General features: G+C 56.7%; 1 protein-coding gene across 1 annotated transcript; it reads left to right on the top strand.

Moving 5' to 3' along the window:
* Positions 1–841: 841 nt before the first annotated feature.
* On the top strand, positions 842–26,331 carry OAF (out at first homolog; the record flags this gene model as incomplete). Its single annotated transcript, XM_081115494.1, has 4 exons — positions 842–1,078; positions 22,852–22,986; positions 24,433–24,613; positions 25,587–26,331. 4 exons carry the CDS (start codon positions 842–844, stop codon positions 25,847–25,849), a joined length of 816 nt encoding a protein of 271 aa, XP_080971620.1. The 3' UTR covers positions 25,850–26,331.

Below are 26,331 nucleotides of genomic sequence, written 5' to 3'. Positions count from 1 at the left end.
GGTGCATGGCAGGGCAGTCCTGCTTTCTTGGGGGCTGTGGAGACCCCTGATGGTGGAGCCCCAGTGCCCTGAGTCCCTGGGCAGTCTCCAGAGTGGCCTGGAATCAAGCCTTTCCCCGGATGTGCTCATCCTGACAGAGAACGGGGTCGCAGAGCGGGCAGGACGAGGAAGGCCCCGAATGGGGAGGGGGGGCTCGGCTGCGGCCAGGGGTGCCCTCACCTCCCAGGATGTCGCCCTGAGGGGCATGGAGCAGGCAGCAGCCTCAGCCCCTCTCCTTCCAGGTTAGAGAGAGGCGGCCGCGAGGGGAGGTCTGGTTTCGCACGCAGGAGCCTTTTCAAATCCGCTTTGTCAGAGACTCAGAGACCAAACCAGACCCTACCCCTCCCAGCCCCACGACTGCATCCACGTGGCACCCGGGCCAGCCAAAAAGGGGGCGGGTGAGAGTCCCAGCCCCGCCCCTGCCGGGAGGCCGGGATTTGCCCAGAACCCGCCCCTGGCACCGCGGCCGCGGGCGGGCCGGCGGGGAGGGGGAGCCCCGGAGGCCTCCCCGCGAGCGGGCCGCGCTCCCCTCTGGCCCGGCGGGCGCGGGCCTCGCGGGCCCTTTAAGGCGGAAGGTGCGCGGCCTCTTTAAGGCAGGTCGGGCGGTTTGTTGTCCGAAGGAAGTGACGGGGGGCGGGATTGAATGAAAAGTGCCACGGGGAGCCCCGAGAGCCTGAGTCGGGAGCCGCGGGAGCCCAGGGCCGGTCCGCCTCGGAGCGCCCCCCGCGCCCGCGCGCCCCAAACTCTCCTCCAACTTTGAGCGAAGTTGGCAGCGCCCCGCCCGCCGCGAGCCGGGCCGGGGATGCGCCCGCCGGGCGGCCGCGGGGTCCCCCCTGCGCCCCGCGCGCTGCTGCTGGCGCTGCTGGCGCTGCTGGCGGGCGCGGGGGGCGCGCGGGCCGAGCTGCGGGTGCGCGTGCGGCTGCCGGGCGGCCGGGTGGCCGAGGAGCGCCTGCAGGCGGACGGCGCGGGCGACAGCGTCGGCCTGGAGCTGCGGGAGCCCGACGGCGCCCTGGTCTCGCTCACCGCCGACTTCAGGAAGGTGAGCGCCCGGACCTCGCGCCCCCACCCCCCGCACTCGCGCCCGGGCCTGAGGCCGGGCCGGGAGGGGCGCCGCCTCCCCACGTGTGTGCCGGCTGCTCTCCACCCCCGGGCCTGGGTCCCCAGCGCCCCGACGGGCCCCCTTCTCCCGGGACCCCTCTGCCCCCTGTGCGCCCAGCCCCGTCCGCTCCCCGACCTCCCTGCCCGCCCAGAGCCGCCAAGTGCAGACCCTGCTCCAGGCCGCGCCCTGCCCTGTGCCTCTGGGGGTCCCGCCTGCTCCTGCGGGAAAGCCAGGCCGGAGTCAGACGCCCGGTCCGGCTGTGCTCCGCGCCAGGCCTTGTCCGACCTGGACCGCCCTTCTCACGGGGCCTGGACAACTGAGTGGCTCCAGGCCCTGCAGCCCCGACTTGGAGTCTGGGGGGCTGGGGAGCGGGGAGGCGGTGCGGGCAGCGCTGGCCCGGGCCTCCCGCAGGCCCAGGAGAGCTGCCTCTCTGGTTCGGGCTGGGCCTGGGCCGCCGGGAAGCCTGCAGCCGGCTGACCTGGGCGAGGCCGGAGAGGTCCCTGTGCTCTGGGGGAGATGCCACCCCTTTCCAGGCCGGGAGGGAGGGCTGCCACCCCCGTGTCTTGACCCTGATTGTGGGAGGAGAGGAAAGACCAGCCTCTGCTCAGGGGGTGTGTGCTGTGGAGGGCACAGAGGTGGACCTGGCTCGCCGGGTCAGGTAGGGGCCTGGGGCGTGGAGGTGCTGGGGGTCATCAGCAGAGGGCCCTGAAGGTAATGAGTGACTAACAGTGACCCCACAGGGGAGTCCTGAGGAAAGGGGGGTGAGGTCGGCGCTCAGAGGGAGCCTTCTCTCCTACACCCACCCCGGCCCGCTTCTGTGTCTCCAGGGCGGGGACCGGTGAGCCAGGGGACAGCTGGGCCCCAGGGGAAGGTCAGGCTGCAGGTCCGTTGGCCGAGGCGCCTCTTCTCCCTGTGGAGTCTGGAGCGTGAGAAGGGGCAGAGTTGGGAGGCAGCCGGGGACTCAGCCACAGACAGCCTGGGGACGGAGACGCAGTGGGCAGCAGAGGCAGGCCTGACACTGGTCTGTCATCGGCATGTGACTGGTGGGCCGTGGGGGTGGGCGGGTAGGACTCTGTGGCCCTTTCTTCGCGGAATGTGGGGCCCAGCTAGGTTCTCCTTCAGGGCCCCGATGAGCGTGTGCCAGAGGGAAGCCGATGGGGCCAGACACCTCCTGCTCCCCCACCTGAACTCCAGGGCCGTGTTGTCAAATGTGCTCTTTGCCTAGAAAATCCAAACAGTGGCTGGACCCCTCAGGAAACAGACCCAGCCTTCCCCTCCCACCCTCCATGGAGCCTTTGCCAGAGAGTGAGCCTCTGGCCGCGCGGAGCCCCTGCCTTCCTGCCCACTGCCCAGCGCCCAGTGTTCTGTGAGCTGGACCCCGGAGAGACCTCTCACCGAGGGGACTCCCCAGCAGCCAGGCTGTGGCTAGGACCCCAGTGAGGGAGGCAGCAGGGGTCTGAGCTGTGGAGCCTCTGGCTGCAGCGGGAAGCAGGGCCTGCTCTCCCCCAGGGCTGGGAGGACGGAGGGTGGGGCTGAGGTCCCAGGAGGCTGACTGCCCGGTCAGGGACCTGTTTGTGGCCACTTGCAGGAGTCCGTGTTCATTCCCATGGCAGCTCGGACCTCCACACGCTGCCCTTCTGCTCAGGTAGCCTCTGCCCCAGAAGCTGCTGTGCACCGCCACTGCCATCTCCAGTTTCACCAGCGAGGGTGGGCACGGGGAGTGGACGGCTCAGAAAGGGAACCCGCTCTCCGAGGTCCCCTCCAGCTCCTGGTGCTGGGTCAGCCCGAGGGTGGAGCTGGGGAAAGCCGGCTTCCAGGTGTGTGTCATGGAATAGTGTTCACTCCCTCCCCACTTCCATTCTCCGTGCGCCCAGTGCTCAGGCCTCGGGCCTCATAGCCGGTGGTCGGTTCCCGCAAGAAATTCTGTCTAGAGTAATTATTTCTCTTGTAGGAAAAAATGCCTGGACATAGTGTTTCTTTTGTTTCCTGTGCCAAACCATTAGGGGTCGTTTGGGGAAAGTCCCTAGTGTGTTTGGGAATGGTGATGTTTGCCATTTTATCACCTTTGGGAAATAGTCCAGATTGAAATGAGACAGATGTAAGGCTGGGCAAACTACTTGATCTCTGCAAGCCTTCACTGCCCATCTGACAAAGGGATACTATGCTCCAAGCCCGTGGCTGTTGTGAAAACTAAACAGGAGCACATGCAAAATACTCACGTGTGCTGGCTGCTGTGCCCAGTGCTCAAGAACAGAAGCCATTCACGTTCGGCTCAGCACGGACCCTCTCTGCTAAGCTTGGGCTCAAAGAGCTTGAATGACAGACCCAAAGTCACACAGAAGTCGGCACCGAGCCTGGAGCCCCTCACAGTGACCTCTTTTTGAAGCACCATGTGCCAGAGTTCTCCAGGGAGACGGAAACAAGAGAAACACACACACGCACACACACACACGCACACACACATGCACACACACGCACACACAGATGCACACACACAGATATAGAAAGAGATTTTCAAATATCATGACATTTTTAAAAATTTTTATTCGCTGGGTATTAAGGCAGTTCCATTTTTAGTTTTTTGAGGAAGCTCCATACTGTTCTCCACAGCGGCTGCACCAGTCTGCATTCCCACCAGCAGTGCAGGAGGGTTCCTTTTCTCCACATCCTCGCCAGCACTTGTTGTTTGTTGATTTGTTGATGATAGCCATTCTGACAGGTGTGAGGTGATACCTCATTGTGGTTTTAATTTGCATCTCTCTGATGATCAGTGACATTGAGCATGTTTTCATATGTCTATTGTATGTCCATCTGCATGTCCTCTTTGGAGAAGAAGTATCTGTTCAGGTCCTCTGCCTATTTTTTAATTGGGTTGTTTGTCATTTTGGTGTTGAGTTACATAAGTTCTTTATAAGTGTTGGATATTAGCCCCTTATCAGATGTAACATTGGCAAATATCCTCTCCCATCCATAGGTTGTTTTCTCATGTTGTTGATGGTTTCCTTTGCTGTGCAAAAACGTTTTAGTTTGATGTAGTCCCATTTGTTTATTTTTTCTTCGGTTTCCCTTGCCTATGGAGATAGAACAGTAAAAATATTGCTAGGAGAGATGTCTGAGATTTTGCTGCCTATGTTTTCTTCTAGGATTTTTATGGTTTCATGTCTTACATTTAAGTCTGTAATCCATTTTGAGTTTATTCTTGTGCATGGTGTAAGAAGGTGGTCTAATTTCATTTTTTTGCACATTTGTCTAATTTTTCCAACACCATTTATGGAATAAACTATCTTGATCCCATTTGTATTCTTGCCTCCTTTGGTGAATATTAATTGACCATAGGGGCATGGGTTTGCTTCTGGATTTCTATTCTGTTCCATTGATCTATGTCTGTTTTTATGCCAGTACCATGCTGTTTTGATTACTATGGCCCTGTAGTATAATTTGATATCAGGTAGCATGATTTCTCCAACTTTATCCTTCTTTCTCAAGATTGCTGTGGCTGTTCGGGGTCTTTTATGGTTTCATATATAATTTTGCAATATTTGTTTTAATTCTGTGAAGTAGCCATTGGTATCTTGATAGAAATTTCATTGAATCTATAGATTGCTTTGGGTGGTATGGACATTTTAATGATGTTAACTCTTTCTATCCATGAACATAGTATATTCTTCCACTTATTTATATAGTCAATTTCTTCAGTGTCTTATAATTTTCTGAGTACAGGTCTTTTACACCCTTGGTTAAATTTATTCTTAGGTGTTTTATTTTTTTTCATGCAGTTGTAAATGGGATTGTTTTCTTAGTTTTCCTTTCTGATAATTCATTATTGGTGTATAAAAATGCAACTAATTTCTGGATATTAATTTTGTATCCTGCTACTTTACTGAACTCAGTTGTCAGTTCTGCTAGTTTTTTGGTGGGACCTTTAGGGTTCTCTAATAATGACAGTTTTGCTTCTTCCTTTCCAATTTGGATGCCTTTGATTTCTCCTGCTTGTCTGATTGCTGTGGTGAGGACCTCCAGCACTGTTTTGAAGGAGCGTGGTGAAAGAGGACATCCCTGTCCTGTTCCTGGTCTTAAGAGACACACTTTTAGTTTTTGCTCATTGAGAGTGTGATGTTGGCTGTGGGTTTGTCATAGATGGCTTTTATTATGCTAAAGTATGTTCCCTCTGTTCCCACTTTGCTGAGGGTTTTTATCTTAAATGGGTACTGGATTTTGTCAAATGCTTTTTCTGCATCTATTGATATGATCATGTGGTTTTTATCCTTCATTTTGTTTATGGTGGTGTATCATGTATGAACCTTCCATCCCTGGCATAAATCCCGCTTGGTCATGGTGTATGATTTCTTTAGTGTACTGCTGGATCCAGGTTGCTAATATTTTGTTGAGGATTTTAGCCTCTATGTTCATCAGGGATATTGGCCTCTAGTTCTCTTTCTTCGTAGTGACTTTATCTGGCTTTGGAATTAGGGTGATGCTGGCCTCATAAAATGAGCTTGGGAGTCTTCCTTCCTCTTGAATATTTTGCAGTATTTGAGGAAGATAGGTGTTAGTTCTTCTTTAAATGTTTGATAAAGTTCACCTGTGAAGCCATCTGGTCCTGGACTTTTGTTTGTTGGGAGTTTTTGGATTACTACTTCAGTTTCATTAGTTGTAATCGTCTATTCAGGTTTTCTAATTCTTCCTGATTCAGTTTTGGAAGATTGTATGTTTCCATGAATTTGTCCATTTCTTCCAGGTTGTCCAGTTTGTTGGCACATAGTTTTTCATAATATTTTCTTACAATCCTCTGTATATCTGTGGGGTCAGTTGTTACTTCCCCTTTTCATTCCTGATTTTATTTGTTTGGGTCCTCTCTCTTTTTTTCTTAAAGGCCTGTCTTGTTTATCTTTTCAGAGAGCCAGCCCTTGGCTTCATTGATCTTTTGTATTGTTTTAGCCTCTATGTGTTTCTTTAGGCCTGATCTTTATTATTTCCCTCCTCCTACTCACTTTGTGCTTTGTTTGTTTTCCTTTTTCAAAGTTCCTTTGAGTGTAAAGTTAGATGGTTTATTTGAGATTTTTCTTGTTTCTTGAGGTAGGCCAATTATACTAAGAATTTCCCTCTTAGGACTGATATCTCTATGTTCCATAGTTTTTGAGTTGTTGTGTATTCATTTTCATTTGTTTCAATGTATTTTAATTTCCCCCTTATTTCATTGTGAACCCATTCATTGTTTAGTAACATGTTATTTAGTTTCCATGGTGTGTTTTTCAGTTTTGTTCTTGTGATTGATTTCTACTTTCATACCATTATGGTTAGAGAAGATGCTTAAGATTTCAGTCTTTTTAAATTTATTGAGATTTGCTTTGTGTCCTAACCTGTGATCTATCCTATAAAATGTTCCAGGTGCACTTGAAAAAAATGTGTATTATGCTGCTTTGGGGTGAAATGCTCTGAAGATATTAAATCTATCTGATTTGATGTGCCATTTAAGGTCACTGTTTCCTTATTGATTTTCTGTATGGAAGATGTATCCATTGATGTCTGTGGGGTGTTGAAGTCCCCTACTATGACTGTTTTACTGTAGATCGCTCTCTTTCTGTCCATTAAGATTTGCTCTATAAATTCAGGTGTTCCTATGTTGTGTGCATAAATATTTACAAGGGTGATATATCCTCTTATTAAATTGATCCCTTTAACATTATGTAATTTCCTTCTTTGTCTCTTTTATCGCCTTTGTTTTGAAGTGTATTTTGTTTTAAGTAAGTATTAATACTCTTGATTTTTTTTTCATTTCCTTTTGCATGAAATATCTTTTTCCATCCCTTTACTTTTAGTTTTTGTGTATCTTTCAGAGTTGGGTTTCTGGGAGACAGCATGCATATGAGTTTTTGATTCTTATCCATTCAACCTCCCTATGTCTTTTGATTGGAGCACTTAGCCATTTACATTTGAAATGATTATTGATAGGTACCTATTTATTGTCATTTTAATTCTTTATAACTGTGTTACTCTTCCTTCACCTCCTTCTTCTTCTTTGCCCTTTAACATTTCTTGTATTGCTGGTTTTCTGGTAAAACAAACTCCTTCAGCTTTTGCTTGTCTGGGAAGCTCTTTTTTTCTCTTTCAATTTAAAATGATAACCTTGCTCTGTACAGTAGTCTTGGTTGTAGGTTCTTGCTTTACATCACTTTGAATATTTCATGCCAATCCCTTCTGGCCTGAAAGGTTTCTGTTGAGAAATCAGCTGACGGCCCATGGGAGCTGCCTTGTAGGTAGCTGTCTTTCTCTTGCTGCTTTTAAGATCCTCTCTTTGTCTTAACATTTGCCAATTTATTTTTGATGTGTCTTGGTGTGAGCCTCTTTGGGTTCATCTTGTTTGGGAGTCTCTGCAATTCCTGGACTTGTGTGTCTTTTTCCTTCACCAAGTTATGAAATCTTTTCAGTTATTATTTCTTCAAATAGGTTCTCAATCCCTTGCTCTCTCTCTTCTCCTTCTGGTATCCCTATGATGTGGATGTTATTGTGCTTCATGTTTCCCCAAAGGTCCCTTAAACTAGCCTCATTTTTTAAATTCTTTTTTCTTTCTGCTGCTCTGATTGGACGTTTTCTGCTGCATTGCCTTCCAAATTGCTGTTTTGATCCTCTGCTTCTTCTAACCTATCGGTTATTCCTTCTAGTGTATGCTTCATTTCTGACTGGATCTTTTTATGGTTTGTTTATATGTTCTTCGCTGTGCTTGATAACGCTTCCTTGAAATTTTCATTAAGCTCATTGAGCATCCCTGTCGCCATGTTTTGAACTCCATGCCTGGGAAATTGCCTCCTCCATTTCAGTGAGCCCTTTTCCTGGAGGTTTCTTCTGTTCTTTCAGTTGGGACACGTTTCTTTGTCTCCCCGTTCTGGCTGCCTCTCTGTGTTTATTTCTGTGTGTCAGGCCCGCGGTGCCTCTCAGTCTTGGTGGGTGGCATACGTAGTAGGTGTCCTGTGGGTCCAGTGATGCCGTCTCCTTGATCACCAGAGCTGGGTGCTCCAGGAATGTCCCTACCGTGAGTTATGTGGGCCCTCCAGTTCTGATTGAGTGTTGATTGCTGTCAGCCTGTTCGGTGTGAGGTCAGCCCTCAGGCTGGCTGACTGTGAGGCTCACCCTGACTATGGCTTGTGAGCTGCTGGGCAGGTGCTGAACACATGGAGCAGACTTCGCCTCAGCAGGGATGGTGCCGGCCGAGAGCTCCCTGTGGATGTGCCGCTTGTGAAGGTCATTGGATCCTGTCCTGCTGTTGTCTGAAGCTGGCCACTGGGTGTGCTGGTTCTGGGCCTCTTGGGAGGGACTGTGGTGCAGGCCAGTGTCAGACGCTGCCTGTGACTGGCCCTGGCAACCTGTTTGGAACTGCAAAGCTGTCCACAGTGTGTGGCTGCCTGTCCTGGGCCGGGGTGTGCACGGGAGGGACCAAGCTGCACCAAGGCCATCTTTTACCAGCACTGAGCCTGGGGCAGGTCAGGGAAATTCCAAGGCAGCCCAAAACCGCCTCCTCCTGCCGACTCCTGTTAGGCTCAGTCACTGAAAGAGCCTCTAGTGGTGCCTGAGTTGCATGAGGTAGGGTCTCAGGGAGCCACCAGGTGGAAATACATTCAGGCTCCGTGCTGGGTCTGAGGCCACTCAGCAAAACTCCTGGGCCCACCAAGTCCAGCTGCTGCCCACCGGGGTCCACAGACCTTCATGGTGGGGCAGGGCCTCAGGGAGGGTCAGGGCGAGGCCAGCGGAGTTTTCAGGTCCAAACAGACCAAGCTTTGACCATGTGAAGGGAGGGCTCTGCACTAGTTGGACGTGACAGGGGGAACTTGGCCCCGCCCAGAGCCACACAACTCAGTCTGTCCTAAATTCTGCCCAAAGCTCGGTGGGGCAGGGCCCCCAGAAGTTAGCAGGGCGGGGCCAGGAGCCCAGAGGGTGGGGCTCGTGGATTTCTGGTGATGGGGAGGCGTCAGTCAGGCTCACGGGAAAGTAGAAAGAGATTTGTATGAGGGATTGGCTCCCACCATTAAGGAGGCTCAGTCCACGGTCTGCCACCTGCAGGCTGGAAGCCCCGGCAGCCATTCGTGTCGCCCGCTGGGCTGGCGGGCCTGGACCCGGGTGAGCCGGTGTCGAAGGGCAGGGGGACGACTGTCTCAGCTCAGCTAGGGCAGAGTCACCTCTCCTTCACCTTGTTGTTCGATTTACACCCTCAGCGCAGTGGGTGATGCCCGCTCACGTTGGTGAGGGCTTTATTAACTGATTCTGCTGATTCAAATGCTACTCTCTTCTCGAAATGTCTCACAGGTTCACCCAGAACCAACGTATTACCAGCTCTCTAGGCGTCCCTTCACCCAGTCAGGCTGACATGAAATTAATCGCCACACGCCGGCCTTTCTAGCTAGCCCCCAGCACATGTGGCAGCCAGCCTTGTCCTGCCAGCACACCAGGCAGCATCGAGGCCCTCGTACCGGGTGCATTGCCACCTTCAGTCTGGCTGGTCTTGTCCCCTCTGCTCCTCTCTGTGTGGCCCCTCCTTCTGCCAAGAGCCAGGTTCCAGCAGGGCCTGGCTCCCTCCACTGCCACCCTGGGCCTGAGCTGGTGAAGCAGGAGCAGCGCTCAGCCTGCTGAGGGCACACCACCCGGAGCCCAGGCCAGGCTCACACTCCACAGGCACGTGGAGCAGCCTGTGTCCACGGTGCGTCCTGTGCGGCGTGCCCTGAGGCTGCTGCCCAGCAAATAGACTGAGCTGTGGCTCTTAAAGTCATGCCTTAGCTCAGTGGCTCCCACACTGGCTGCACGTAGAATCCCCTGGGGAGTTTTGGGACTGACCGCCTGATGCCCGAGCTGCTGTCCGTACTAATCCTGTCAGAACGTCTCAGGTGGGAGCCGGGCAGCAGTGTTTTAAAGAGGCCCTGGTGACCCCACTGGGCAGTGGAGTTGGAGAGCCGCTGGTATAGCTGCTCTGGAAAAGGGGCGGGACTTGAAAGAGCAGCCAGGTTGGACTGTCCAATGAAGGTGGAGCCCAACTCAGTCCCCTATTTGAAGCCTGTCATTCTACCAGCAAAGCCCTCAGGTGTTTAAGCCACATATAGACATGACACCTGACTCCACACGCCCTCACCACGAACTGTAATCCGTGCACACACTTCACAGGCCATACTCTTCTTTTCTTTTTCTTTCTTTTTTTAAAATAGATTTTTATTTATTTCAGAGAGGAAGGAAGTGGAAGAGAGAGAGAGAGAGAGAGAGAGAGAGAGAGAGAGAGAGAGATAAATATTAATGATGAGAGAGAATCATTGAATGGCTGCTTCCTGCCTGCCCCACACTGGGGATGGAGCCTGCAAGCCGGGCATGTGTCCTGACTGGGAATCGAACTCTGACCTCCCGGTTCAGAGGTTGATGCTCAACCACTGAGCAACACTGGCCATACTCTTCTTTATCACCCAAATCCTGTGTATGTGATGACACCCAATGCACATGCTCCCTGGGCATCGTGAATCACAGCCCTGTTACCATCTCCTGGCATTTTGTACGGAGCCTTCTCGGTCCCCTTTCCGCAGGCTGCTGTCCCTGTCCACGCGTTTCCCTTTGTCCCTCAGTCCGAGTGTCCACAGCCAGAGCAGGGGTGAGTCCTGTTCCAGGTATGGCATGGTGCCGACCGGACAGGGAAGGAGGGGCTGAAATATATGGGAAAGTCCAGTGCCAGGCCTCAGGGTGGTGGGTGCCATGGAGCCGGGGGAAGGAGCCACAGAATTACAACAGGGGAGGGAGGGTGTTGTGTGGACTGCGGGCTGGAGCCGAGACATGGGGAGCCATAGAGCAAGGTCACCTGAAGGACTGAGGAGATTGGAAACTGAGCCTGCCTGGGGCACCGATGGGTGATGGGAGCCAGAGGGACGAACAGAAGGCGCCAGAGCCCCTGCCATGGGCTCCTGGTCTGCATGGTGGCAGGCAGCTTCGTGGCTGTGAGGTCTGGTTGGTGAGGGTGTGGGCGCTGCGGGTGGCACTGTGGCCTGAGGCTGTCTGTTCTCCTGGGATGTCATGTGGCATGGACTTCAGACAGGCGAGGACGTCCCCTGCCTGTCCATGAGGGCCTGCCGCTGGGCTTGGAGCCGTGATGATGGGGTTTTCTCGGGGATGGAAGGCAGCAGAGGGACTTTTGAGAGAGGCCTTGCCTCATCCGAGTCCAGAGCATCTCAGCAGACATTGATGAGAAGCCCCGGGGGAGTGGCCGGCTCAGTCCACGGGGCCGTGGGTCTAAGAGCCGGCCCTGTGCCAGGTCTGAGGGGTCAGCAGCCCTGCCCAAGGGTCAGAGGTGCTCCTGGAGCTTGGCCAGCACCCCTGCCCCGAGTGCCTGTGTCCAGGCACATCCTAGCAAAAGACCCAGATCCGCCTGTGAGACTCACTCCCCCCCCCGCCCCCCGGAGCGAGTGAGTGCCCTGCAGGAAAGAAGTGGGGAGGCGAAGAAGTGGGGTTCTTTCCTGCTAGGTCGCCGGCTGCACAGAGGAGGTGGGCGGCGGAAGAGGGGTGATCTCAGGAGGACAGAGGGCCGCCTGGAGAAAGAGCTGTGTGCGTCTGGATCTCACACTCATGTCAGCGCGGTCAGCTGCGGCCACGCCTCGGCCTCCTTTGACCCTCCCCGTGCAGCGGGAAGTCGGTGCTGCCTGTTTGGCAGATGTGCACACTGAGGCTGGGAGCTATGGTGTGCCTTCGACAAGATCCAGGCGTTAGGGTCCAGGGTTAGGGCCCAAGGATCCCTCCACGGTGCGCGGCTGGCTGTGTATCGTGGAATTTAAGTAGGCCCCTCCCAGGCAGCTGAAGAGGCCTGAATGGGAAGTGGGAAGGGAAGAAGCAGGCGGGAGATCCCCTGGTGCAGAGGGACAAGTCACAGAGGAGCCGCCCTGCGGACATGGGCTGGGCCAACGTGAGATTTTTAAAACATATTTTCATTGATCTCAGAGAGGAAGGGAGAGAGTGATAGAAACATCTTATAAAATAAGAGAGAAACATGCAAATTAACCATCCCTCTGCTACACTCAAGCCACGCCCACCAAGCCACGCCCACCAGCCCATCCCAGTGACTATGCAAATTATCTGGCAAAGATGGCAGTTAATTTGCATACACAGGTGTCAAGTGCCCCAGGCGGCAACAGCGGCCACGGGCTCCGGGACCTTCGCCAGCTCTGGGAGGTGCAACAAGCCACACCTGTGGGCTCCCGGGACTTTCACCGGCCCTGGGAGGTGAGTCCGTAGCCACGCCTATGGCTCCCGGGACTTTCGCAGGCCCTGGGAGGTGAGTCCGTAGCCACGCCTATGGCTCCCGGGACTTTCGCCTGTCGGGAGCCGAGTCCACCCGCACCTTGCCACACCCACAGCTCCTGGGACCTTGCCGGCGGAGAGCGGGAGGTTTGGAGGGCTTGGCGGAGCAGGAGACCGCTGGACATAGAGCAGAGCGAGAGAGAGGGCAACTTGGAGGGCACAGCTCCCTCTGTCACCCCAGCTTCCTCATCACAGCTGTGGAAACTGACAGCAGGGAGGAGGAAGCCCCACCCCCACAGAATCAGCCTGAATCAGCCATTGGTCAGACAGCTCTCAGCGGCCTGACAGCCAGGACTCATTCACCTGCATCTCAGACCGTGACAGTAGAGAGGTGGGACTATGTCTAAAGAACAACTGTTGATACAACATAGCTCTGCAGCCGAAAGATGCCGGCGTTATAGACAGAAAGTGTCTGCAGAGCAGCTTGCGTCTGATCTCAAAAGAAGGCGGTGCCTGCGACAGGATGTATCTGAGCAGCTACTGGAAAAACGCCGTTCTGAAGCCGAAAAACAGCGGTGTCTTCGACAGAAAATGTCTAAAGACCAACGCGCCTTTGAAGTTGAAAGAAGGCGGTGGCGACGACAGAATATGTCTAGAGAACAGTCATCAACAAGTACTACCAATACCGGTAGGAACTGCCTTCTCAGCGAAAATGGAGTACATGAGGATGCAGTTCTTGAACGTAGTTGTGGTGGAATGACTGTTCGATGTGAATTTTGCCCATCACTAAATTTCTCTGATGAAAAGCCATCCGATGGGAAATTTACTCGATGTTGTAAAAAAGGGAAAGTCTATCCAAATGATATACATTTTCCAGAATACCCAGCATATTTAAAAAGATTAATGACAAATGAAGATGCTGACAGTAAAAACGTCATGGAAAATATTCATTCCATAAATAGTTCTTTTGTTTTTGCTTCCATGGGTGCAAGTATCGCATTGCCATCAGGATATGGGCCATACTGTTTTAGAATACACGAACAAGTTTATCACCGTACTGGAACTTTACACCCTTCGGATGGTGTTTCTCGGAAGTTTGCTCAACTCTATATTTTGGATACAGCCGAAGCTACAAGTAAAAGATTAGCAGTGCCAGAAAACCAGGGCTGCTCAGAAAGACTCATGATCAACATCAACCACCTCATGCATGAAATAAGTGAATTAACAAAATCGTACAAGATGCTACATGAGGTAGAAAAGGAAGCCCAATCTGAAGCCGCAGTGAAAGGTATTGCTCTCACAGAAGTAACAATGGCGATGAAATACGATCGTAACAGTGATCTGGGTAGATATAATTCTCCCCGTGTAACCGAGGTTGCTGTCATATTCAGAAACGAAGATGGAGAACCTCCTTTTGAAAGGAACTTGCTCATTCATTGTAAACCAGATCCCAATAATCCAAATGCCACTAACATGAAACAAATCAATATCCTGTCTCCTACCTTAGATGCAATGACATATCCTATTCTTTTTTTTTTTTTAATATATTTTATTGATTTTTTACAGAGAGGAAGGGAGAGAGATAGAGAGTTAGAAACATCGATGAGAGAGAAACATCGATCAGCTGCCTCCTGCACATCTCCCACTGGGGATATGCCCTCAACCCAGGTACATGCCCTTGACCGGAATCGAACCTGGGACCTTTCAGTCCACAGGCCGACGTTCTATCCACTGAGCCAAACCGGTTTCGGCATATCCTATTCTTTTTCCACATGGTGAACAAGGCTGGGGAACAGATATTGCATTTAGACTCAGAGACAACAGTGGAATCAACAATAATACTAGACAAAATGTAAGGACACGAGTCACACAAATGCAGTATTATGGATTTCATCTCTCTGTGCAGGACACTTTCAATCCTATTTTAAATGCAGGAAAATTAACTCAACAGTTTATCGTGGATTCGTATTCAAAAATAGAGGCCAATCGGATAAATTTCATCAAAGCAAACCAATCTAAGTTGAGAGTTGAAAAATATAGTGGTTTGATGGATTATCTCAAATCTAGATCTGAAAATGACAATGTGCTGATTGGTAAAATGATAATACTTCCATTATTTTCTGAGGGTAGTCCCAGAAATATGCAGCAGCGATATCAAGATGCTATGGCAATTGTAACGAAGTATGGCAAGCCCGATTTATTCGTAACCATGACATGCAACCCCAAATGGGAAGGTATTGCAAACAATTTACAACGCTGGCAAAAAGTTGCAAACAGACCTGACTTGGTAGCCAGAGTTTTTAATATTAAGCTGAATGCTCCTTTTTTTTTAAAATTAAATCTTTATTGTTCAGATTATTACATTTGTTCCTCTTTTTCCCCCCATAACTCCCCTCCTCCCAGTTCCCGCCACACCATCCGCCCTCACTCCCCACCCACTGTCCTCATCCATAGGTGCACGATTTTTGTCCAGTCTCTTCCCGCATCTCCCACACCCCTTTCCCCCAAGAATAGTCAGTCCATTCCCTTTCTATGTCCCTGATTCTATTATAATCACCAGTTCATTCTGTTCATCAGATTATTTATTCACTTGATTCTTAGATTCACTTGTTGATAGATGCATATTTGTTGTTCATAATTTGTATCTTTACCTTTTTCTTCCTCTTCCTCTTCTTAAAGGATACCTTTCAGCATTTCATATAATACTGGTTTGGTGGTGATGAACTCCTTTAGCTTTTCCTTATCTGTGAAGCTCTTTATCTGACCTTCAATTCTGAATGATAGCTTTGCTGGATAAAGTAATCTTGGTTGTAGGTTCTTGGTATTCATCACTTTGAATATTTCTTGCCACTCCCTTCTGGCCTGCAAAGTTTCTGTTGAGAAATCAGCTGACAGTCATATGGGTATTCCCTTGTAGGTAACTGAGTTTCTTTCTCTTGCTGCTTTTAAGATTCTCTCTTTGTCTTTTGCTCTTGGCATTTTAATTATGATGTGTCTTGGTGCGGTCCTCTTTGGATTCCTTTTGTTTGGGGTTCTCCGCGCTTCTTGGACCTGTAAGTCCATTTCTTTCACCAGGTGGGGGAAGTTTTCTGTCATTATTTCTTCAAATAGGTTTTCAATATCTTGCTCTCTCTCATCTTCTGGCACCCCTATAATTCTGATGTTGGTATGCTTGAAGCTGTCCCAGAGGCTCCTTACACTATCCTCGCATTTTTGGATTCTTTTTTCATTCCGCCCCTCCGGTTGGGTGTTTTTTGCTTCCTCGCATTTCAGATCATTGACTTGATTCTTGCGCTCCTCTGGTCTGCTGTCGGGAGTCTGTATAAATTTCGTTATTTCAGTCCTTGTATGCTTAATTTCTAGTTGGTTCCCCATCATAACATCGAGGGTCTCATTAGTTTTCTTGTAGATCTCATTAAGTTTATCGGTGGCTTCTAAACAGTTCTTGAGAGACCTTAAAAGTGTGGTTCTGAACTCTATATCTTCCATTGACAATTTTGTCCTGTTTCTTTGTCTCTGCATTTTGTTATGCTTCCTTGGTGCACCCCCTAGTGGTCTTTGTGCGCAGTCTTGTAGTTAAGCCTTGATTGTTGTAGCTAATACCAGGGAGGGTTTGACCTCTAGGCCAAGTGGCTGTGAGAATCAGCTGTGTCTGCAGTGAGAGAACTTCTGTCCTCTAGGGAGGTGCTAATCTAGCCTTTGCCTGAGGCTATCTGGCAAATGCCTTTGTGCAGGGCTTGGGCAGGGCGGGTCGCACAGGATCAACAGGGTGGGCCGGAGAGAGCAGTTATGGCTGCTCTCAGTCCTGTCCCCAGGGGCTCTGCCTCTCTGAGTCCCAGCAACCGCTGCAAACCTCGGAGAGAAAGCTGCACTTGCTCTGACCGAAGCCAGACAGTCCCGCTTCTCCCGTTTGAGTCTGGGTCCCTAAAGACTCGCCCGTATCTGGAGCTGAGAGTCTGCGACTCCCTCCCGATTGAAAACGCCAACCGCGCCCTCTGCCGCCAGCCCACTCCGCGCACTCCGCACCTCAGAATTTGACTTCAGCACTGCGCCTCCTCTGAGTGTCGGTATGCGTTTCTCTTTCCTCCTAGTTGTAGGACTTCCACTCAGCCAGCGTTCCTGTGGTTCTGGGTGATGTCCGTTCCGTCTTTTAGTTTCACTTTTGAAGTAGTTGTTCAAGGCAGCAAACTCCGGCGTTAACCTATGCCGCCATCTTGGTTCTCCAGCCAAGAATAAGTCTGAATGCTCTTTTAAATGATATCTGTAAAGTCCATTTATTTGGCAAAGTAATAGCTAAAATTCATGTCATTGAATTTCAGAAACACGGACTGCCTCACGTTCACATACTGTTGATATTAGATAGTGAGTCCAAATTACGTTCCTCTAATTAATTCCCTTTCAATGTGCACGAATTTTGTGCACTGGGCTACTAGTCAATGATAAGAGAGAATCACGGATCGGCTGCCTCCTGCACGCCCCACACCTGGGGTCGAGCCTGCAAGCCGGGCATGTGTCCTGACTGGGAATCGAACCCTGACCTCCTGGTTCAAAAGTCAGTGCTCAATGACTGAGCCACACCAGCCAGGCTAGCTGGGTGAATTTTGAATATCAACCCCTTGGCATCTTTGCACCTGAGACTGGTCCCTTCCTCCCCCTTCTATAGCTAGAGAGACGGGGCAGGCTGTGGGGACCACCTTGCTGTGGGGACCATAGATGCTGTGGAGCACGCACTGTGCACCTTCCCACCCTCACCAGCCGTGGGGCTTGACAGCCATAGTCTCTCTGAGCCCCAAGCTCAGACCTGTAGGCACACAACAGGCCAGAGTGCGGGGCTGCGGGCTTGTCGTGGGAGGTGCAGGCGAGGCCTTTGCCCAGCAGACGTGGTGGACGTGACGGGAAGCCGGTCCCGCCAGGCCCGGGCAGGCCCGCGCTCTCCTCGTGCTGAGCGGTTGTCCCAGCTCCTGCTTCTGCGCAGGGACCAGCGCACTGGTGGGTGCTTCTGTCCTTTAGGTTGAAGGGGTTTATGTTGCTGCCCCCAGGGGTCTCAGTGAAGGAGGGAGCGGGAGGGTCCAGCTGGAATCTGGGTGAGAGGCAGCTCTGAGCCCCATCCTAGGAGCCTAGTCAGCAAATTGTTGGGCCTGGCGGGGTCAGGGCATTGTCCCCACGGGGTCAGGGGTCAGGGCAGTGGTGACCTTTGGGATTTGGCTGACAGAGCCCTAGGGCTGGTCCGGGGGTGGAGGTGGAGTGGGCAGTAGGCACTGCCCTGTGACAAGAGTTCTGTCCCCAGCCTGGCCCTGAGGGCGTGCACACACCTCCTGATGGGGGTGGGCATGTCCCTGGGCACCAGCCTGGGCAGTACTTGGCCAGCTCGGGGGTGACTCCGCTCCCTGTGTTCAAGGGCATTGGGCAGGGCAGCCGAGGGACGGCTGTGCGCTGTCGGGCAGCCAGCACAGGGCTGGGAGGCGTGGGTCCCAGCTGGCCCTCTTCACTGGCCTGAGCAGCCCAGCCAGGGGCAGAGGAGTCAATATTTAGGTTGGCTCAGTCCCGGCCTCAGGACTGCGCACCCTGGTGTGTGTGATGGGAAGGAGGCTGGGACAGGAAGCTCCAGGGGAGGGTGCCGGCTCTGGAGAGGAGGGAGGAATTGGGGAATAGGGGGGCCAGCTGCTTCATGAGAACCCCGGGGGAGAGGGGGTGTCCAGCCTGGGCGGGGGAGGGCATGAAGAAGGGGCAGGGCCCCATCCTGTCCCTTTTGTCCTCAGCTCCCTTGTGATGGAGGCTGGGGGCACAGCCAGTCTCACCGCCCACCCAGTGGGCATTCTGCAGACGGCTCTCGGAGAGGGGGGCAGCTGGAGCTGGTGGGGGGAAGGCGTAGGCAGGAGGGATGAAGAGCAGAGGAGGAGCCATGGGGACGGTGTGGGGACAGGTGCTGTGTGCCAGGGTGGGAAGGCTGTTGGGCTGGGGAGAAGGGGTGTGTGGGACAGTGACTTCAGTGAGGGGAGGGGAGGGGGTCTGAGGGAGGACAGCCTGGGAGGGAGGCTGCCCCGTGACCGTGACCAGGAGGGAGGAGGGAGGGAGGCTCCGTGGAGGGGCTGGGAGGGACGGGGCTGCGTGCGCAGCTGTGCGTGTGGAGTGGGGTGTGCACTGAGCCTCGGCGAGCCTGGGCCGGGCCCCTGCTGAGACGCCGCGCGCCTGCCTGTGAGTGTGTGGAGGCAGCAGGTGTGTGAGGAAGACGTGGCTCAGGGCTCCGGGCGCGGCTGGGGCCAGGCCGTCCTTCGAGGAGGCAGCCCAGGAAGGTCCTGGCGTTGCTGTAGCTGGTGCTGGAAGGGCCAGCGCCTGGGTTTGGGGCCCCGGGAGGGTGCTGGGCGCTGTGTGCAGACCCCGGTGCCAGGGCGGAGGGGCCTCTGAAGGGCCTCGCCCCGGTCCTGCCCGCCCTCCTGCTCCGTCCGGCTGTGCAGGCTCCTGGCTGGCTGTGCCATCCAGGCCCAGAGCGCACCCGCCCTCCGGGTCGCAGGTGCGTCTCCACGGAAACGTGCCTCCTGCCTCTGCAGTCGAGCCAGCAGCGGCCAGGCCATAGAGGTCAGCTGCTGTCCTGGGACCTCGCTCCCTCCTTCGCGCCGTCCGAGGAGGGTGCTGCTGGTTAGAGTCATTCCACAGACGTGGTGACTCGGGTGCAGAGATCCGGATGCCCCGGGGCCTCTGTTCACATGTACCGCCCTGCGTGGCACACAGACCACCAGGACTGGGCAGCGCTCTCTCCATGGCCCACTTGCCCCACCTCACCCCTGGCCCCGGCGACCACACCGCCTCCTGGTGGCCCGTGCCTGGCGAGCGCAGGTTCCAGGAGCTGGTGGGAGAGGGACCCTTAGTCCTAGGTCCGAGGACCCTGCTTCGAGCCTGCCATGGGCTCATTGCCAGCTGTGCCATCTTTCATGGGTGCGAGGCCACATCCGGGTGGGTCATCCCAGGACATTCTCCCTGAGAAGGAAGCCTGAGCGTGGAATCTGGCCAGATGTTCTCTGAAGCAGGGTCCTCCCCCCACCCCCTCCCCAATGCTGGAGGGAAAGGGGCCCAGGAACCTTAGTAGTGACCCTGGATAGAGGGAGTAGAAGGTCGGAGGGCCCCTGGTCGGGTTGGGAGAGTCAGAGAGATCCAGAAACTAGGGCTGCCCCTCCCCTCCCGGGGACCAGCGAGTGGGAGGTGGTTTTCAGGAGAAATGGGCAGAGAAGACGGGACAGGTCAGGGTTTAAAGGGGCTGGAGGACAGGCAGGTCACGGTTGTTCCGCCTCGTCTTGCTCTGATTCGTGTCAGATGCTGCTGCTCACTGGTCAGCCAGAGGCGTGTGTGTGTGGGTGCGGGGGGGCGGCTGCCGCATCCCCAGCCAGGTGACCAGTGGGCAGGCACGGCTGGAAGAGGGTCTCCTCCTGGCTCTGCTCCCCGCCAGCTGTGTGGCCCAGGCAGCAGCACGACCTCTCTGGGCCTGCGCGTCAGGTGCTGTGGCCGGGCATCCAGGAAGGCAGACTCGCGGACCTGGGAGCACTGGTGCGTGTGTTAGGAGACCTCGGCCTCCGGGGCCAGGCTGCCTCCATTAAGCTCTGGCTGCGGCTCCTCTTGGTCCCACGGCCTGGAGCAGGCACCCCTCCAGCCGCAGTCTGCGATTCAAACATGGAGGCCGTGGTCTGTACGGACAGTTCTCGGATGAGGATTAACAGCAACAACAGCACTTGCTTTCTGTGGCTGGTGGGCGGGTGCCGTCCCTCACGGGGGGGGGGGGGGGGGGGGGAGGTGGGGGGGCGGGGGCCAGCAGCCGAACCTGGCAGGAGGCGTGGTCTGGAAAGACCTGACGCCCCAGACCAGCCTCCGCCTGAAAGGCGCTGCTGAGGATTCCCCAGGTCGGCGGGCGTGGGCCGCGCTCAGGCTCTGAAATGCCGGGCGTGGGGCCCGTGTGGCCTCCGGGCAGCATGAGTCCGGAGTGGGGTCCGTGTGGCCTCGGGCAGCATGAGTCCGGAGTGGGGTCCGTGTGGCCTCGGGCAGCATGAGCCCAGAGTGGGGTCCGTGTGGCCTCGGGCAGCATGAGCCCAGAGTGGGGTCCGTGTGGCCTCGGGCAGCATGAGCCCGGAGTGGGGTCCGTGTGGTCTCGGGCAGCATGAGCCCGGAGTGGGGTCCGTGTGGTCTCAGGCAGCATGAGCCCGGAGTGGGGTCCGTGTGGCCTCCGGGCAGCATGAGCCCGGAGTGGGGTCCGTGTGGTCTCGGGCAGCATGAGCCCGGAGTGGGGTCCGTGTGGCCTCGGGCAGCATGAGCCCGGAGTGGGGTCCATGTGGCCTCGGGCAGCATGAGCCCGGAGTGGGGTCCGTGTGGTCTCGGGCAGCATGAGCCCGGAGTGGGGTCCATGTGGCCTCGGGCAGCATGAGCCCGGAGTGGGGTCCGTGTGGCCTCGGGCAGCATGAGCCCGGAGTGGGGTCCGTGTGGTCTCGGGCAGCATGAGCCCGGAGTGGGGTCCGTGTGGTCTCGGGCAGCATGAGCCCGGAGTGGGGCCCGTGTGGCCTCGGGCAGCATGAGCCCGGAGTGGGGTCCGTGTGGCCTCGGGCAGCATGAGCCCGGAGTGGGGTCCGTGTGGTCTCGGGCAGCATGAGCCCGGAGTGGGGTCCGTGTGGTCTCGGGCAGCATGAGCCCGGAGTGGGGTCCGTGTGGTCTCAGGCAGCATGAGCCCGGAGTGGGGTCCGTGTGGCCTCCGGGCAGCATGAGCCCTGAGTGGGGTCCGTGTGGTCTCAGGCAGCATGAGCCCGGAGTGGGGTCCGTGTGGTCTCAGGCAGCATGAGCCCGGAGTGGGGTCCGTGTGGTCTCAGGCAGCATGAGCCCGGAGTGGGGTCCGTGTGGTCTCAGGCAGCATGAGCCCGGAGTGGCAGCTGCACGAGGGCCCCAGCCTCCAGTGCCCCCAGCTAACCCCGGGGGCAGGAGGCCAGCGGCTGGCGGGGCACAGAGACCCCGACCTGTGGCCCAAGGACGGATTTCCTGCTGAGCAGAAGCCATGAACCCAGGCTCTGACTCGCCCTCCCCACGAGCCTGGGACCCGCAGCCATGCAGGGATTTATGGGGACCAGCCTCTCTGAGCCCCTCGGCAGGCGGGCATGCCGTGCCTTCTCGCCCGCCCGTGGAGTCCTCCCCACAGCCCTGCCGGCACCGCTCATCCCGCGTTACAGAGAGGCTGAGGGGGCTGGGGCGCCTGGTGCCGGCCAACACACGCAGAGCTGGACGGAACCACGGCCCTCGCTGGGGGCCCGCGACCGGGGCCTAGACTTCTCAGAGCCCTTCCGCAGAGCAGGTGGGCATCAAGGCCCTGTGGGACTGGCCAGTGCGTGAGGCCAGGGTGCGGGTGCGGACAGGTGAGCTGCACGGACTCCACCCTCTCGTGCCAGGCAGGGCCATCAGCCCTCCCAGACCAGGACTGTCATGGTCACCAGGGTATCTCCTAGGCAGGGGGCCTTGACAATGTTTTCTTAAATTGATTACGGAGAGAGAGGAGGGGAGAGGAAGGAGAGAAACACCCATGTGAGAGAGAAACACTGACAGGTTGCCTATCGCATGCGCCCGACTGGCTTCAAACCTGCAAAATGGGCAGATGCCCTGACCAAGCATTGAACCTACCATCCTCAGTGCATGGGAGGGACTACATGCCAACCACTGAGCCGCCTGCCAGTGCAGGGCCCTGAGATTTAGGCCCCTTCTGGCCGGGACCTGGGAACTCCTCCCTGGAGGCCGTTAGCAAGGCACTGAGGGGGGTGAGGGCAGGGGCACCCCCGGTGCAGGGGGCTGAGCCCAGGGCTCAGCCAGCAGTTAGGAAGGGGATCCCACCCCACATGCAGTGGGTCAGTGACAGGAAGCAGCCCTGCCAGCAGGGAAAGGGGAAGCGAGGAGGGGAGGGAGCGGTGAGCCACCCAGCTCCCGCAGGCCAGGAGCGGCCACAGCTGCAGGCGGCTCCTGGGGGTGTCGGCCAGAAACGGCTCTTGCCCCCACCCGTCTGAGATGGGGCGCAGGAGCCTGGGGGCAGGAGCCGAGGGCATTGGGAGGAGCACTCACACCCAGGCATTTCTGGGACCCTGAACAAGGAGTCAGCCAGAGAAGCTCCGCCTCTGCGCTGAGCCCCTGCCAGCGCTCTGGCCCTGTGGGCAGGCCTGGTGCCCCGGCAGCGCCAGCGCCGCTGGCAATGCCCCGGTGCCTGCGGGAGGCTCGCCCGGGCGCTGCTCTGGCTTCTCTGGCGGCTCCTGGGGGATTGTCCGGTGCCACGGCACACCTGCGTGTGTTCTCTCTCTTCCGTCGCTGGGTTAAATGGGGAAGATAATTCCTCCACCTGCAGGAGGGAGGCGTCCGAGCAGTCGTGTCCACGTGGTGGCCTCACGGCTGCACCGAGCGCTGGGTGGGCGCTGGAGCCCCCCCAGCCAGCTGCACCCTCTGCCCTCCCCCAGCACGTGAAGATCCTGCGGGCGCTGGTCCTGGGGGAGCTGGAGAAGGGCCAGCGCCAGTTCCAGGCCCTCTGCTTCATCACCCGGCTGCGGGACCACGAGATCATCCCCAGCGAGGCCATGGCCAAGCTCCGGCAGGTGAGGCCGCCCGCCGCCCCGCTTCTGCCCCAGTGCCCCCCTTCTGCCCCAGCGCTCCCCCTTCTGCCCCAGCGCTCCCCCTTCTGCCCCAGTGCTCCCCCTTCTGCCCCAGCACTCCCCCTTCTGCCCCAGTGCCCCCCCTTCTGCCCCAGCGCTCCCCCTTCTGCCCCAGTGCCCCCCCTTCTGCCCCAGCGCTCCCCCTTCTGCCCCAGCGCCCCCCCTTCTGCCCCAGCGCCCCCCCTTCTGCCCCAGCGCTCCCCCTTCTGCCCCAGCGCTCCCCCTTCTGCCCCAGTGCTCCCCTTCTGCCCCAGCGCTCCCCCTTCTGCCCCAGCGCTCCCCCTTCTGCCCCAGCGCTCCCCCTTCTGCCCCAGCGCTCCCACCCTGCACCCACCTCGGCATCCCGCCAGCACCTGGCCTTAGCACTCGGACCTGTACCCCACCTCACCCTCCAGGCCTGAACACCCTGACTCTGCCCTGGCCACACCTGAATTTGTACCCCAGATCCCTGATCTGTGCTGAGCCCTCCACTTCCATTCCTCCAGCCCTAAAGTCAGCGCCCCCACTTACGGTGCGGCTGGGTGCTCGCACTCGGAGGGGATCTGCCTCAGACCCGGGGCCACCCTCACTCTCTGGTGGTGTTGGGCACGTTACCACCTGCAGAGCCTCCACCTGCCCTAGCCTGTCCCCTGTGCCTGCCCTTCCCAGGGACACTCGGTCTCCTGGAAGCATGGAGCCCCAGAGGCCACTTTCCTCGGACAGCCTGCCCCCTGGTCCCTGTGACAGCAGGACTGGGTGCTTCGTGGGGCCGCAGAGGACGGTGGGGCAGCTGCAGGGACGGCTGCACTCTGGGCATCAGCATCCCTGCAGCTGGAGGGGGGCTGGGTATTCCTGAATGCCCCTCGATTGGCCCAGGCGCCGAGACCACCAGCCTGGGACTGTCTGGCTTGGTGATGGGGGCAAGGGCAGGTGAGGGGGGACGTGGGCAGGTGAGGGGGGACGTGGGCAGGTGAGGGGGGACGTGGGCAGGTGAGGGGGGACGTGGGCAGGTGAGGGGGGACGTGGACAGGTGATGGGGGCAAGGGCAGGTGATGGGGGCAAGGCCAGGTGAGGGGGGACGTGGGCAGGTGATGGGGGCAAGGGCAGGTGATGGGGGACGTGGGCAGGTGAGGGGGGACGTGGGCAGGTGAGGGGGGACGTGGGCAGGTGAGGGGGGACGTGGGCAGGTGAGGGGGGACGTGGGCAGGTGATGGGGGCAAGGGCAGGTGATGGGGGACGTGGGCAGGTGAGGGGGGACGTGGGCAGGTGAGGGGGGACGTGGGCAGGTGATCAGCGTCCCTGCAGCTGGAGGGGGGCTGGGTATTCCTGAATGCCCCTCAGATTGGCCCAGGCGCTAAGACCACCAGCACATCCAGAGACCTGGTGGGAGTGGCCCTTCTCCTCCCACAGAAGAACCCACGGGCAGTGCGTCAGGCGGAGGAGGCACGGGGCCTGGAGCAGCTGCACATGGACATGGCCGTGAACTTCAGCCAGGGGGCCCTGCTGAGTCCCCACCTGCACAACGTGTGTGCGGAGGCCACGGACGCCATCTACACCCGCCAGGAGGACGTCCGGTTCTGGCTGGAGCAAGGTCCGCTGGGTCTGCCCGCTGCCTGCCCATCAGAGGGGATAGGATTCGTGTGAGGTGTGGGGTTCAGGGGAGGGACCTGCACAGAATGCTGGCTTCGCAGGCTCGGGAAGGGCATTCCCAGCCAGTCCCACCCCCTGATCTTGGTGATGATGAGCACAGATGGGCGCAGGCACGAGGTCGGGGGAGGGGGAGGCAGACTCCTGTGCCCACATGCCCCTCTCTGCCCCCGCCGCTCAGAACTCCATGCCTCTCCTTCCTCTCACACCCTCCCTGGGCCACGTCTCCCCCGGACCCCGGGCCTCCTCGCTCCTCTCTGTGGCTTCTGGCCTGCGTGTGACACCACCGGGTCAGCTCCTGGTCCTTTTCCCGGGCCGCCCTCAGGGCCCTGTGGGGAGGCACAGGGCAGTGTCACCATTCCAGTCCCAGGACCCCGTCCCTCTGCTCAGCGGGCCTCACCCTAGCAAAATGCCTGCCCCTCCAGGTCACACTGGGTTTAGAAATGGCTGGCGGCCATCACCTCCACACGCCTCCCATGGGCTGCACCCCAAACGGAGGCACCAGCCTGACACTGTCCCCAGAGGCTGGTCCCCAGTGGCCACTGCGCTGAGCCCGGTCCCTGCCGCCTCCCGCAGCCCCGTGTGCCCATCCCATCGGCCCCACGCCCTGGCATCCTGAGCTGCCCAGTGCTCCCCTGCCCCTCCCTCCTGGTCCTCCTCAGATACCTTCCCTTGAAGAGGCATTTCGTGATTTCCTGCTTGTGCTCCCCCCAGGCCAGCAGGGTGGGTGTCCCCACTCCTTCCTGCTGTGAGGGGCTGACACCCTCCCTGTGGCTTCCTCACCGGGAGGCAGCGCCAGGGATGCTTAGCTCCTGAGGGTGATGAAGGGCCGGAGTCCTGACGGAGGGGCCCTCTGCCAGTGGACGCCCCTCCTTTGACTTCCCCCTGACCTTGCCTTTCTCCCCTGCTCCCCCCAGGGGTGGACAGTTCCATGTTCAAGGCTCTGCCCACGGACACAGAGCAGGCGCTGCCTCGCTGCGGGCAGGCGGGGGACCGGGGGGCCCCCTGTGTCTGCCGCTACGGCCTGAGCCTGGCCTGGTACCCCTGCATGCTCAAGTACTGCCACAGCCGGGACCGCCCAGCGCCCTACAAGTGCGGCATCCGCAGCTGCCAGAAGAGCTACAGCTTCACCTTCTTCGTGCCTCAGCGGCAGCTGTGCCCCTGGGAGGAGGACTCCTAGCTGGGGATGAGGGGGGGACTCACCAGGCCTCCCCAATCCCCAGGAGACCTTACTCCCCTCCCCTCCCCTCATCCCAGAGCCTGTGGTCCGTCACTCATGACTGTGAAGAGGGGTGTGGTGTGCAGGGTAATCATGAAGGCAGCCCCACGCCCACCCTGTGTCTGACCGAGAAGGGGCTTGGCACACTGCACCCCTCCTTCAGCCGCCCGATTTCAAGACGCCAAAATGCCATGGCCTATGATTCTCCTGTTGAACTCTGCAGGTTTAGACCCTAAAAAGTGCCTTTTCCTGTGACCCCTCCCCACATCAGCCACCTGTGCCTTTCCCCAGACTGCCCTGGCCACAGGGCAGGCGGGCACCTCCTCTCTGAGCAGAATCGTGTCTGTGGGGAGCATGAAGCATGAGGAAAACTTGAATTCCAGATTTTTAGTGCAAAGTATTTATCGTTTCTACCAGAAATTAAACGTTGCCATTTCTACTTG

Source organism: Myotis nattereri (genome assembly GCF_964212035.1).
Source record: "Myotis nattereri genome assembly, contig: HAP1_SCAFFOLD_144, whole genome shotgun sequence".
Taxonomy (NCBI): domain Eukaryota; kingdom Metazoa; phylum Chordata; class Mammalia; order Chiroptera; family Vespertilionidae; genus Myotis; species Myotis nattereri.
Note: the sequence above shows the minus strand (reverse complement) of the source record. Positions and strands in the feature narration are given on the sequence as shown.